Source organism: Monodon monoceros, unplaced genomic scaffold (genome assembly GCF_005190385.1).
Source record: "Monodon monoceros isolate NGI ecotype Baffin Bay Population unplaced genomic scaffold, NGI_Narwhal_1 Super_Scaffold_19, whole genome shotgun sequence".
NCBI lineage: Eukaryota > Metazoa > Chordata > Mammalia > Artiodactyla > Monodontidae > Monodon > Monodon monoceros.
Genome location: NW_021703775.1, coordinates 64,134,816 through 64,148,994, shown reverse-complemented (window position 1 = coordinate 64,148,994; position 14,179 = coordinate 64,134,816). Strand labels below are relative to the sequence as shown.

The 14,179-nt window shown below is 52.0% G+C and overlaps 1 protein-coding gene across 1 annotated transcript in view; it reads right to left on the bottom strand.

Annotated features, from left to right (window-relative positions):
* Positions 1–14,179, bottom strand: part of CAPN13 (calpain 13) — a 274,099-nt gene that overhangs the window by 219,226 nt on the left and 40,694 nt on the right. The window contains 9 exon segments of the mRNA XM_029232828.1: positions 503–578; positions 2,750–2,818; positions 4,387–4,445; positions 4,543–4,610; positions 7,588–7,628; positions 7,987–8,029; positions 9,042–9,117; positions 9,120–9,237; positions 11,381–11,392. Of these exon segments, the coding sequence (XP_029088661.1) occupies positions 503–578; positions 2,750–2,818; positions 4,387–4,445; positions 4,543–4,610; positions 7,588–7,628; positions 7,987–8,029; positions 9,042–9,117; positions 9,120–9,237; positions 11,381–11,392 (562 nt within the window).

Genomic DNA, 14,179 nt, shown 5'->3' with positions numbered 1-14,179 from the left:
AAATATGAAGCATCTGCGCCCTGCGCCGTTATTATCATTCTCCCGGGACTGAAAGCTCTTGCCTCCTTGAAGCAGACAGAGGCCATTTGATTTCACTTAGCCCCAGACCCTCTGTAAAGAGAGCGCATCAGCCCACCTGTGGGTATTTAACCCTGATGGCCCGGATGCCGAGATGGAAGCATCTTCAAGGCAAGCTAGATTTCTGGTAGGGGACCAACCATGCGGGGTCATTTCTACACAATTAGAGCTGTGCTGGGGAGAGAAGGCAATCAGGAGAATTAACTGGCAGGCGAGAACTCAGGTGGGGGAGGGTGGAGTCTGCGTCTGGAGCCAGGAAGCTCACAGACCCAGTGTAAAGCAGGGGAGGGCACAAACACTGTGTGCTCTGCTCTTTCCCCGCCATGCCCGGCACCTCTCTACCAGCCTTGCCTATAGCATGCTGGGGGCGAGGGCAACACACACACACACACGTCATCACGGCTCAAAGGGTCGCTGGCTTTACCTGTGTCCTTTATGGCCTTCCACAAATCCGAGCTCGGGAAAACTCCAGAGTTCTTCCAGGAGTTTTGGGAAACACTCTGATATGGGAGAAAAAGCAAGAAGCCCGTGTGAGCCCAGTGTCCACCTGGGAGAGGATGTCCTAGGTACCTGGGTAGAGGGAGGTCCCGATAAATCTCGTTCCCAGCCCTGGAGGCTGCTTCACTAAAACACGAGTGGGCCCAGCTCAGAGGTCGGCAGGGTGCATAGCTGAGGCCGGGGTTGGGGAATGGGCTCTGCTTGGGGTCCCTCTCCCAGGCCCGCACCTTCCCCCCGCTCCCCCGACCTGCTCTCCTTCCTCTTCCTCACCTCCTAGACTGGGCTCCTGCCACCCGGGAGGCTTCCTGCTTTCCAGGGAGGTAGAGAGCTCTCTAGAGGTTGCCTAGGGTGGGGTTAATAGCACAGACATTACAACCAAATCGCTGAGTATAAATCCCAGCTTGACTATTACCAGCTGTGTAACCTGGGTCAAGTGACCTAACCTTTCTAGGCCTCAGTTTCCCCCTCTGTAGCACAGGGCCAGTTACAGTACCTACCTCATAGGTTCGTTGCAAGGAATAAATGAGCACATCTTTATAAAGCGTTTAGGAGCGTGCCTTGCACGATAGTGAGTGCTGTGTAGGCAGCACTGAAGGTACGTGAGAACTGCGCCGGGGACCAAGCACGGCCGTGGTGTGGAGTCACCTGAACGCCCCGATTTTGTACAGGGCGGCTCTCCGTTTGCCCGAGACTTTTCTCCCTCCCCCTAATTCTCACTCGAACCCTCAGGCTCCTCCTGCTTCCCAGGTGAGGACACAGGTGGGTGAGTAACTTGCCTTGAATGGAGCAGGCAGGCACCGCAGGACTGAACCCGGGACTCCTAACATTGGCCTACGCTCAGCTGCTGCCCAGGAGCTGTTTTAAAGCAAAATACCCCCAAGCAGGTGTGCAGCTGAGGCAGATCGTGGGAGCCGATTACTGGGAAATAGCGGCTTGACAACTTTTTTCTGGGCTTAGTTGGCTTTTGTGAGTTCAGGGGCTTAGCGTGTTTTCATTTAGGTACGGACTCATTCATTCAGTCACGCATTCGTTCGGTCATTTGTTCAGCACTCTTGAGTGCCTTCTGTGTGCTGGACACTGTGGAAGGCCCTGGGGAAAAGGATGAATATGAGGGATCCCTGCCCGGGAGGACCCTGCAATCTAATGGGAGGACTGTCGGCCATTGCAGTGCCTGGTGAGAAACCAAATGACCCCAATCAGGGATTAGGTGATATAAATAAATAATATGTAAATAGAAAGTGTTTTTATTTTATTGTTGTGGGTTCAAGTGTTAGGAGCTGAAGGGGGACTCGTTGGGTCTTAGGGGGGCGGGCAAGGCCCCCAGGAGAGGCCCCTCAGGGAAGGGGTTTTGGGGCTGGACCCGAAGCTGGGTGGGCATCAAGCAGGCTCTGAGTGCAGGGATGGAAGAACAAGGAGTCTCAGAGCTGGGGTCCGATGGAGTCAGTGGGATGAGGGTAAGGGCTTCTCCTGGACTCCAAAGTGGGTCCCAACTCAGAGGATCTTACGTATAGCTGATGAGTTTCGACTTTTTTTTTTTTTTTTTTGCGATACGCGGGACTCTCACTGTTGCGGCCTCTCCCGTTGCGAAGCACAGTCTCCAGACGCGCAGGCTCAGTGGCCATGGCTCACAGGCCCAGCCGCTCCGCGGCATGTGGGATCTTCCCGGACTGGGACACGAACCCGTGTCCCCTGCATCGGCAGGCGGACTCTCAAGCACTGCGCCACCAGGGAAGCCCTGAGTTTCAACTTTGTCCTGAGAACAACAGTGAGGGCACACTGAGGCCACAGACCACAACTGTGATTCTGATGTATGTCCTGGCAGATGGAGGGGAAGGGGACGAGGTGAACTGGTGGCCTAGGGGATGCTGCACTGGGCCCGGGGAGCAATGAGGAGAGCAGTGCTAGCTGGCAGTTTTAGCTACAGTCACTGTGACCCGTTTCTCCTCCAGCCTCCTAGAGCGGTCCTCAGCCTGCCACCTGACCGGGCATTGCCTTGTACCTTCTAGTGGTGCATGTACAGATCCCCAAGCAAAACAGGGGCCCTCCTTGAGGGTGGGGGTGAGTCTCCTCTCCTTTCATAGCCCTCAACCCTGGTGTAGGATCGGGCTACCCTGTAAACATATGCTAAACCAGACAGAATAAGAGTGCTAGTCAAAAGGGAACACACAGGTACCTGGCAGTGGACAAGACGGCTCCACAGCCTTGAAAACTCCTCTTGGTCAAGCCGCCCGTTCACCTTCAGCTGGTGGGCAGTTAAGAGTCAAGCAGTCCTTCGTGCAGTGACCAGAGAGCAGCCCCAGCCACCAACTAGTAACACAGTCAGTCCAGCGTCACCTGGATGTGGCCCTACACCAGCTGGCTTAGATTTATTTCACAGGGAAAACAATCAATTGGAAGGAGAAGGCGGCCCTGAGAAAGGAGAGCCAACATCACGTGCGCCCAGGGGAAGAGAGCGAGCCCCAAACACAGCCTTCACCAGTTGGGGTGGGGGCCCTGGCAGGGGGGAGTGGGGAGCAGCTGGGGGGAGGAGAGCACCTTGCAACTCCGGAGGCAGCATGAGAGGTGAGTGCACCCGCTAAGTGTGCGCCAGTGGATGGACCGCGTTCTGTGCATTCAAGTCAGCCCTGGTCACTCCATACGATGGGTTTAATGAAAACTAATGAAAAGAATGGATCTCTGAGGCACTGGAGGGGAGCTGGTGGGTGAGCAACAGGGAGGGTAGAAAAGACCTGTCTGCTTTGCAGGGGTCCTGCAGACATGGCCTCCCCCAGGGCTGCCGGCCCAGGATGTGGGGTTGCCGAGGGCCATTGGACTCAGCCTCAGGGATGAGCAGAGTCTCTGGGTGATTCCAAGCCACAGCCAGCAGAGACAGGGCCCGACTGACGACTTCATCAGGAAGGCCTCTTGTTTGACAATGGCTGGCTTCACATCCCCAGTCGAGCCTTGTTAAGAGTGAAAGAGCCGGGGGATCCGTGTGACCCCAGGGAGACCGTGCACACCCGAGGGAAGAGCTGCAAGGCAACAGCTGGGGGATACGCCCACGAGGAGCCAGAGGGGAGATGGGGCGGGCAGGGGAGAAACGGCTCAGGGGAGAGTGGAAGTCAGGACGGGAGGCAGGAGGCCCGGGGCTGGGTCCCAGCCCTGCCACTTGTGGCCACGGAACGCGGGCAGGTCACTGCACTGTCCCAGCCCAGTCTCATGATAGTAATAATGGGGTGTTAAGTGCCGTGCAGACCGAAGAGTCTTCTGCAAGGTTGGTGGCTGTTATCTTTATTGAACTGGGGGCTTGCTGAGCAAGGAATTTAAATAGTGAGGACTCCTGCAGTGGTAAGGAGAGGGGTGTAAGGAACATAGTTCCCACTGGTGCTACAAGGAGGCAGTGAAGGATAATGTTAGAACATAGGCTTCGGAGGCTGAAAACTCCAACTGCAAATCCAGACACAAATTCTGACTAGCTGTGTGATCTGGGCTGAACCCTTGTTTCTTCCATTGGATCATGGGACAATACTTCTTATAGCACAGGGGTTATTGCAAGAATTACGAGGAAAAAAATACATATCAGTACAGCTCTTGGCACGCAGTAGACGCCTGATAGGTGGTAAGTTTTGTTATTGTTGCTGTGGCGGTTCTAGAGGGCAAGTTGGTGCAGAATCCCCAGGAGCCCAGGCTCTTTGGTGAGCCCTCAGAACCAAGAAAGAAAATAATGAGGGTGAGAAAAGTGTTCCCCAGTATCCTAAATAGACCCCTGGGGAAGCCCAAGGAGCAGACAGGCTCTTAGAGCTGGGGGAGGGGGGTGACTGCAAAGGATACATCCGTCAGAGCCACAATGCTCCGGCACCCATCCAAAGAGAATGTGTCCCCTGGAGATCCTGAGGGGGAGAACAGGAAGGACTGAAATCTCAGAGATGGGGCATAGGACTGGCGTGGCCATGGGGATGGGGTTGGGGCCAGGAGGTCCTTCCTTACCTTCTAGGAATTCCTGGTTGAGAAGGCTCTGAACCTGGGTAGCATCAATGTCCAGCCCCTGATCCAAACGAGGAAGGGATGCAGGAATCACATCGGTGCCCAGGAGCAGAGGGGCACACCTGCCTGACTATAAAAGCACTGGGATTTCTGAGCACTTAGTTCTCATCTCACCTTTGTCATGAAGACTTCCCTCCCTCCCTCCCTCCCTCCCTCCCTCCCTCCCTCCCTCCCTCCTTCTTTTTTTTTGGCTGCGCAGCATGACTTGCGGGATCTTAGTTCCCTGACCAGGGATTGAACCCGCGCCCTCGGCAGTGAAAGTGTGGAGTCCTAAGCACTGGGCCACCAGGGGATTCCCGTGAAGCATTTCCTGATTGCTCCAGGCCCTGGTGATAACTCCCTCCCTGAACATCTGTAGTGCTGATTACTCCTGACATTTGATACCTGGTGTGGGTCACCTCGAATTTCTCTATTCATTACGGGGCTGAAAGCTGTGTTTGCTTCCCCCCCACCATACCTGGCACTTGGGAGCCCCTCAGGAGAAGTATTGTTGAATGAATCAATTCAGCTCTACAGGTGTGTTCCCCCATCTGCTTCCAGAAAGGAAGTGAGAGAAAACATGACTACTGAGTGTGTGTGTGTGTGTGTGTGTGTGTGTGTGTGTGTGTGTGTGTGTGGTGAGGGGAGATAAAAACACCAGGAATCCAGGCTCTTCTCCATGCAGCTGTTTCTTTCACCCAGCCTGGTAAAAAGCCGAGGGCATGATGGGACATCACCACCCTGGGGAAGCTGTTCCGTGGGAGGAGTTGGAGTGAGGGCTCCCAGCAGGTGGCTTTGTAGAGGGGCACTAGGTCAGGAGGAAGGAGGTGCCTCCTTGGGGTCTTCTGAGAACCAGTACCACACAGACAACAGATAAGCAGTCCCCAGGGTGGCCTCACCACCCAGAACACACAGCAAAAGCAGCCCTACAGTTTGTCCTTACTGGAGTCCTTTAGCTGGAAAAATGACCCCCAGTGATGTCACCAGTGCAACGCATCCTGCCAGCATCTGAAATTGGCCCTTAGGTCATCCCTCCAACGTCTCACTGGTTGGTCACGTCAGGGAAGTTGGTGTTGTGTGCCCACCATCAACTGAGTTTTTTCCTCGAAAGAATCGTGGCACCTCACTATAAAGAGCAGTTGCCATGGTGAGGAATGCCAACTTACATGGAGTCACGTGAGAATGTAAGCAGCTGTGGGGCATGGATCACATCCCCCACGCTGGGACAGCCCCTGACCTGGTCCCTGCACCCAGTAAACACCAGAATGTTGGAAGAGATGGGGCTAGGAATGGAGATAAAGGTTGCCTGAACAAAACGCCCAAAGAATCTCACGTCGGCCTCTACCACCTCAATGGAAGATACCTAAGGACTGATGCCTTGCTTTCCTTGGAACATCCTAGCCTTTTTGTACATGTTTGCTGATTGAATAAATGATAGATGATGGATGTCGCCTGTCCCAAAGGCTGAGTGTGTCCTTCCTTTTCCCACAGGCGGACCCTGGGTTGTGGTACCACCACCACTACTATGGCTGATAAAGGGGTACAAGAGATTGGGAGAAAGGACAGAGAGTACATGGACGAATATTTTGCTCTCAACTTTCTTTTGAGGACACAACCTCTGAGGATAGTTTGCAGGTTGTGCAGAGTGATGCCAGGTTGGCCCTGCTCAAGGGTATCCACCAAGGGGAGAAAAGAAGTTGGAGTCCAGTCTGGGTTCTACTCTCGAGCCACGCACCTTGGCGCAAAGCTCCATCTCTCTTCTATTCTAATTCCTACAAAGGCCTCATATGGGCTGCCAGTTACCCTCTATGAGAAGACATTTGGTGGTTGTTTGGAAAAGTCCTGATTAGGGAATCTGTACCTTTATCATATGACAAATTATATTTTTTATTTCAGAGGTGCAGGTTCATGGACCATGTTGAGGACTTTGCCACCTGCCCCTGAAGGAAGCTTGGTCTCACGTATCCTAACCGGGTCCTGCTGATCACCTACGGGAAGTAACCTTAGCTAGAGCATCTGCTCTGGGGAAGTGAATCTGTCTTAATTCAGTGCAGATTGATTGAACACCTTCTCTGTGCCAAGGACAGTGATAGTTATTGGGGACAAGGAATGCATACGTTGTCATCCCTGCCTTCAGAAGCTCACAGACTGGGGACATTCACCATAGTAGATCCTGTTTTGCATCAAGTGAAGTGCTTTCTGAGTCAGCCCAGATGTGGGCCTGAATCTTGGGCTAGTGTTGATTTCAAGGAGGTTCATACTGAGCTGTTCCCTATTACATGTACCCTCATGCCAGTCACATTCTTCATCTCTCCTTATTTATATCTCTGGGCCCAGGCTACCTGAATAACTTCCCTCTGGCTGCCTCCTGGTTACCAATGCCCTGTTAGCCTTCTGAATGTCTGGCATCTTCCTGTCCTTGGCCCCTGTCTGCCCGAGGTCGGCGTGGTACACTCGATCACCTGTATGACTTTCCACTTCCCACACCGACATGACGACTAATGGTAAAAGGCCCATCGTGCAGAGGCCTTGGCAGCTGGGTTTTTTCCTGACAAGTCAAGGAGTTCTTTATAACGGCTTATTAAACCATTAAGAAAATCCCCTGTGCACGTAGGTGGCTTGGCAGGAAGAAGGCTGTTGGTGCTTTCTGAAGCTGGCCAGCTCCTGAGAAGGATGCCAACGTTGGTGGGAGGTGGCAGAACGGGAGAAGGAAAGATTTCAAGGGGTATTGCCAATTGCTTGTTTAAAGATTTAAAAAGCTCACTCCCCTATAATCAGGCCCTTCCTTTCCAAACTACACTTCACCCCAGATGTCACCCAGGTGGGGCGCCCCGTCTCTCCAGATCAGTTCTGGACATCCAGGGAAAGAGGCTGACACGACCACCCATCAAGTCATCTTCCTCTCTCTATCCTGATAAGGACCTGGGAGACGTTTCCCTCCCTCTGGCCCCTCCATCACCTGTCCTATGTAGGGCCCCTCGCCGTCATGCTAAGTACTGTACCTGAGCGTATTTGTAGAAAATGCTTCGTTGGGAGCCATTTCTGGACGACTTGCCTGGATCTAAGGAAGAATAGCCAACATCAAATTTCTGGGGAAGGAGGCTGCCTGTCTGATACGGTGAGGGCCCCAAAACCTTCCACCTGGATCTGAGACAGAGGCTTCTTCATCCAGGAATTGGATCAAACCTTTTTGGGGAATGGGAAAATGGAAATTTGTGGGAGGAAGATGGTTGGGTCCAGCCTGGCCTTCAAGGCCTGGTCTTCTCACCTCATCCCTGCCCCTTTGAGCCATCACCAGCCCATTGTGGTATCTGTGCTTTCATTGGTCAGTGGTGAGGCAAGAAGGAAGGAGACAGAAGCTCTTGGGGAGGGGACCCAGTGAAGTCTGCCAACCAAGCCTTGCCGCACCCTTACCTGAAGTCGTCTGAGGTTGGGATTATCGTCCAGGTTCCTAGAAAATCAGGGGGACAGTGTGACAAGGATGACCAGCTCACTATTCAAAGGAGGCTCACGCTTACATGTGGCAGGCACCCCTGCAGGCATTGGGCGTCTATGCCAAGGACACACGTGGAGAGCCCTCAGCACAGCAAGCTGTGAAGTGGGCAGCCATGGCAGTCAGCAGACAGACGAGCATCTTGACCTTGTGTCCAGTCTTTCGGGTGGCCCACCCCGGTCTTCAAATCATTTTGTAAACTGTTCCTTTCACAACCAGATATATGTGTATCGTAACCCCCATTGCCAGGATGGCAAGTAAGATTTGCCTTAGGTTCCAACTCTGAATGGTGGCACAGTTACCATCTGGCATTCTGGACTGAGAAGGCCTCGTCCATGCTCAACGGTAAAGACTGCCATGATTGTAGTGATGTCTGCCTTGGGGCCAAGAGGCATGAGGCGCCCAGCAGGGTCTTCACTGCAGTGAAGACCCTCCACCATCAGACTCTATCACTCAGACCCATCTCTCACTGTCTCCCTGATGTACCCCACATTCTGTCCACGTTTCAGACAATTGCCACGCACGCCACGTACCACCTTCCTGTGTGTATGGACAACATCGCTCATTCTTCAACGAGCCCCATGCTCACCCACTTCCCTGCTTCTGCCTCATGTCTTTTTCCTCCACCTGCACTGCCTTCCCCTGGGAAACACTGTTAGGTTTTCCATCAAGGACTAGCTCACATTCCATGTCCCCCAAGAAGCCTTCCTCTGTCCCTCTTGCCAGAAGGGAATCCCTCCACTCTGTCCTCCCACACAACCCTGCACTTCCGTCAGGCAATGGCCCCATCCTGTTTGTGGTCTACGTATTGGTTCACAGACTCTCTCGCCTCCACTTTGTGCTGAGCTTCTTGAGAGTGGGGGGCCGTGCTGTGTCCCCTGCTAACTGAGTGCGTTGCTGCACAGATGGTGCAATGTGTTTTTATAAAATTAAGTAGAATAAAACGTTTAGAATCCCAGTAGTTCTGTACCTGTCACTGTCTGGCATCTTTAGGAAGATTTGGAGCAAGAACTCAACTGCTTCTCTGCCTGTGGAGGCGGGCACCACCCAGGGCTCAGGCTGAAACACTCCGTAAGGTTGCATGTGGTTTCAGAAACGATGCCCTTCTCAGCAATTCTGAATTTGGAAAAAAAGGTGGACGGCAATCTCTCTCAGAAATGCTGGAACTGGAAGAGACGTGATGATGGTGAGAAATCCCCTCTGTGCATGGGCCACAGCTACCAGGAGAGACCCCTACCTCCCGGACCCCTCTCCATCCATCAAAACAGCATTACAGGCCCTGAAAAGGGAAACACTGCTTACACGAAGTCTCGAAATGCAATAGAGTTCAGACTGTTATTTAATATAGATGCTAACACTACAATGAATGAGGGGAATATGATACATGATTTTACCTCATTAAATCTTACAGCATCCTGGGCTTCTGGGTTTATCTCCCTGCTTATATACAAAGACAAATCATGAAAACTAGTGAGATTGTTCCAATACTGAATTAATTCAGTAATTCAAAACGTAATTCAGTATTGGAATTTGGAGTCCTTTCTCTCTGGACCCTTTTGCAAAGCACTCCTTGGACCCCTGCAGCACTGCGGGGCTGGAGTCCTTTCGCTCCCTCCATTTCTTCCTTCCAGTAAAGCCCTGAAATGCCTTCTCACTGGAGAATAATAGGCCCTCATCATTTTCCGTTTATTTCAATATTTTCTTGGAGATAAAACAATAAATATCATGCAGTGCCTATTACTGGACGTCACATACATATTACATGATAAAAACCCCTTACTAAATAAATTTTCCCCAACACAACTGAGATGGGGATTCCATTTAGAACGGTCACGCAGCATGAAACGATTGCTTGTGAGCTCTGCGTTGGGGGGAAACAAGGAGACGGGAGACGGTCTTTTCAAGGGGTGGGAACCAGGCTGGGCCACGGCTGAGGCTACTGTTGCTGTGTGCATCGGGGCGCCGGGCAGAGTCTCCCAAATGATGCTGCTGACATTATCAGCAGCCCCAGTGTCTCTGGAGCCTGACTTGCTTGGGCCTTTCTGGCAAAAGAAATGATGAGATCAGTTCTTCTCCAGAGTCAGCACTGTTCTGTGTGTGTGTGTGTGTGTGTGTGTGTGTGTGTGTGCGTGCATGCACACGTGTGCACATGGGGAGGCACTGTGTACAGACGGGTGTGGGCTTCGAGCCTCCTACAATCACAAGACCTGACCCTCTATTTCTAGGGGTGCGGCTCATACCTTTTATTCGATCAAGTCCTCACCTCGTTCTCCAGGTCTGGGAACTAGAACCCTGACTCGTTCCTTGCACCTGACTGCTTCCCTTGAAGCCCTTCCAGAAGTTCTCATTCCATGACTGTTGTGCTGAGAACCAGAGTTGGATCCTAAACCCAGCTCTGTGGCTGGGCCGCCGCTGTGACAGGCAGACCTCCTTGCTGTCTGCTTTCTGCCTGGGGTTCTGTGTATCCCCTGCTCGAGGACCACCTGTCCCAGCCTCTGTCTCCCTGTTGGGGGACGTCTGGAAGGGCTGGAGGAGCTTCCCTGGACCGGCCAGCAGGCTGCAGTCACCACCCACTGGCTGTGGCTACATCCTGCTCCCTCCCTCTTCCCTTCCATCCTCGTCCTGGCACATGTACCTCCCCTTGGGCAACAGCCGCATTACAGAGTTCACGTCTAAAGGGGTTTGAGTGCCTGTGAGGTTAGGTTTCCCAAACTCCATCTTTCCTTCTCCGTCCTTACCCATATTTTGGTCACCTTTCACCCATGCCAAGCCAGAATATTTACTGGCCGGAGGTGGGGAGGGGCAGGTGGTAGTGGGTGGTCGGGAGGGTGGGGAGCGAGGGTGGTGGCGGTGATGTGGCTGTAAGAAGAGTTGGAGGATGTGCCTTGAACTTGCATTTGCATTGCATGCATCCTGGTTGTGGTGGGTTTGGGAGCTGACAAAGAATAGAGGAGGCTAAAGATCTACCCCCTGCCCCACCAGGGACCCATGAGCCCTGTCTCTCATCTTAAAAGGAACGGGCAGCATCAATCTTATCTATCAGGGGCCAAATGCTTGAAGATGGTTTCATGGTCGCATTCCCTCTGCAACGTCAAACCAGAGAACAGCTTAAGGGATCCAGCTTTAGACAAGGACAGCTGAAATATTCCCTGCATTGTTGACCTGTTTGGAAGTTCTAAGCCTGTATCTATTACAGGACATAGCAAGACTGAATTGGCAGCCACAGAACAGCAAGAGACACGTTGAGGTCAAGGGTGTTGGAAGAGGCGTAACAATATGGACAGACGGCAGCAGGGGCGGTGGCCATACCTGATAGTCGATCTGAGGGAAGAGAAGAAAGGCAGGTTCAGGAACCCAAACTAAAACCCAAAGGCGAGCAGATCTGAGAAGGTCGGCTCGGGGCCCTGCGTTCCTTTTTGTTGCACTTTCAGCCTGTTCCCTGGAACACCTGGGAGTGAACAGGGACCATCACTCATTCTCTGTGCAGAGCTGTGACAAAGGAAACCCAACTGCTGTAGAGAGCATGAAGGGGAAAGGAAATTGAAGTGGGAGGAAGGTGTCTGAGAAAAGGAGACTCTCCCTTTCTCATCTCAGCTTGGTTACTCTTCACAGCAGCGATGATAAAATTGGAAGGAAAAGAGACAGTGATGGGAACCGGAGGTAAGACAGAACCTGGATCAAATGTAAATTTCCCAGAGTTGGAGCTCCAAGGAGAAGGAAACTGTTATTCCATCAGACCACTGTAAAGCATGGTGGGAATTTGTTCTAGCATTCCCCTCCTCCCAATCACTGTACCTCAGTGTTTGTAGGGATGTATGTGTGGGTCTGAATGTGGAAATATCTATGTTTCAGTCTGTTCATGTTGCATAAGGAGGCACTGAAGATGCAGTCCCATTTTTAAGCCACTTCATGGTTTGCAAAGTATTTGCATGTAATGTGTTGAGTTGTCACAGTAATAAGCATATGCTAGGCTCCGAAACTGAGGCTTTGCAGTCTCAGTAGCAGAGGTGAGAACAGAGCAAGCTGTGTTGCTTCCTTTGTAATTAATACCCACCACCTCCATGCACTGTCTTCCACAGTTGGCATGGGTTTCAGTTCTATCCTACTGCTGATCCCGGGCTCCGCTTAGGCGTACAGGCCATTTGATTTGCCTGGGCAGACTTATCTGGAGATCAGGAATGAGCTGGAAGGGAGGTGGCAAGTTCCAGCCTGGGGGAGGATGGAGCTTATCCATCCTTGCTCTTTTTCTCTGTCCTGTCTTCTCCCTGCCTATTTGTACACCACCTGTGTTTGGTTTGATGCAAGGCAGAGCAGTGCTCCCATAGCAGTTGGCGAGTCACAGGCCCATGCCAAGGTTGCAGAAATGTACGCGGCTGTCATGTGGGCAGCGCTGTACCCATGAACACCAGTAGAGCCCTGGAGTCTCAGACAGCCTAGCTGCTGGCACCAACATAGCCTGTTTCTCAGCAGAACTGTCAAAGGAATCCAAGTGTCTCTTGAGTTGTCAAGGTCTGGACTGTTCTTTGGTGTTTAACTCGATCAGGATCCTGCAAGATCCAAAGGGATCTCCAGGGAGCCTAAGGAGGTCACAGGTCTGCTTGCCCCTTCAGCAAAATGGGCAGCTGAGAAATAAGGTATCTCTGGCCGAAAAGTAGACAAATGGGCTTGGCAGCATTTAGAAAAACATATGATTACAATATTGCCAGGGCTCCTGAACTGTAAAGACTTGGGGCAAATTAGTAAACACAAGGCTGCCGTGTTGCTCGGCTCTGGGGCACTAGAATCAGATGAAAATATGAACAGTACCCCCAGTTTTTGTGCATGGGGGGCAGACCTCATATCCTCTCTGGACTTCTGTCTCTCATTAGGAAAGGGAAGAGCTGGCTCAGATATTCTTAGGAGTCCTGTCTGGTTCAGGACTTGAATTGTTCAATCCCTGCTGGTAGACCAGATGTCTCAGTCCCTTCCTAGCCCTTCCCAGCTCCTCTTATTTTGTTCTTCTCAGAGGTGAGATTAGGGGACTCTGAGGATGAGGATCCTCTTACAAGGTACCTGAATCAGTTGGGATCCTTGGCAGAAAACAATGGAAACTAATCCAGGGTGGGGTGAACAGGAGGTCATTTATGGGAAAGATAAATCAGAGTCAATGGGAAATCTAGAGAACGCGACTCGGAAGGTGGGCAGGAATGAGAAGAGGTGGCTACACAGCTGGACACCACCACAGGATCTGCCTGCACTGCTGCACCAAAGATTTGCTGCAAAGAATCCCTCAGCTGGTCCTAGCTCCTTTAGTTACCTCCTCAAGACTCAAGGCCTAGAGTAACCAAGAACATCTAATTGGACAATCCTGGGCCACAAGTCTACCCCTTTGCATCCAACGGCTGGGGAGAGGGAATATTTGGCCTCTTTGACTGCTGCAGTGGGAGACCTGGCCTTGCCTTTCACCAAGGTTCCCCCCCCACATGGAAAGGGTGTTCATGTGCCTAGTGGTGATGAAAATGACAACTGTCCACTACTGCATCCTTAGGAGATGTTCTTTGATAGTCTCAGCTGGTTTGCGGAACCTTGAAAGTATGGTGCTAAACCCCATCAATTTCTTTTCCATTGATTTCATGCAACTAGGATGTGGAAATGTGCTCAGAGAGAGCAGAACCCAAAGGGTTCTCCTCCTTCTAGAGCCAGAAACATATTTTTGTTTGATCTGTGAGCACCACCAGAAAGGCAAGTGCCTATGTCCTGCTGAGAGCCCTCATCCTGGGACCACAAGTTCTGGTATTGGGCACTCCCCTGTCACCACCCAGCTGCACCTTGGGCAGGTCATTCATGCTGACTTTTGGTTTCCACATCTATAAAAGCAGGAGTACTGGGGTTTTTGAGACAGTGAATGTGAACATGTTTGGAACTCTGAAGTTCTCTATCAGTGAGGCCTTCGTGTTAGAGTGGACCACAGCCAGCGCACAGGACTGTTTCAGGACCCAGGAGCCCTGCCTGTCCATGACGGGGCTAAGGCCCTAGTTGTGAATGTTGCCTTAGTCTCAGTGAACATTCCTGGGATCCTTCGTAGAGATGCTGTCAGAGCTTCAGCCACACAAGTGATGGGTGTGTTTG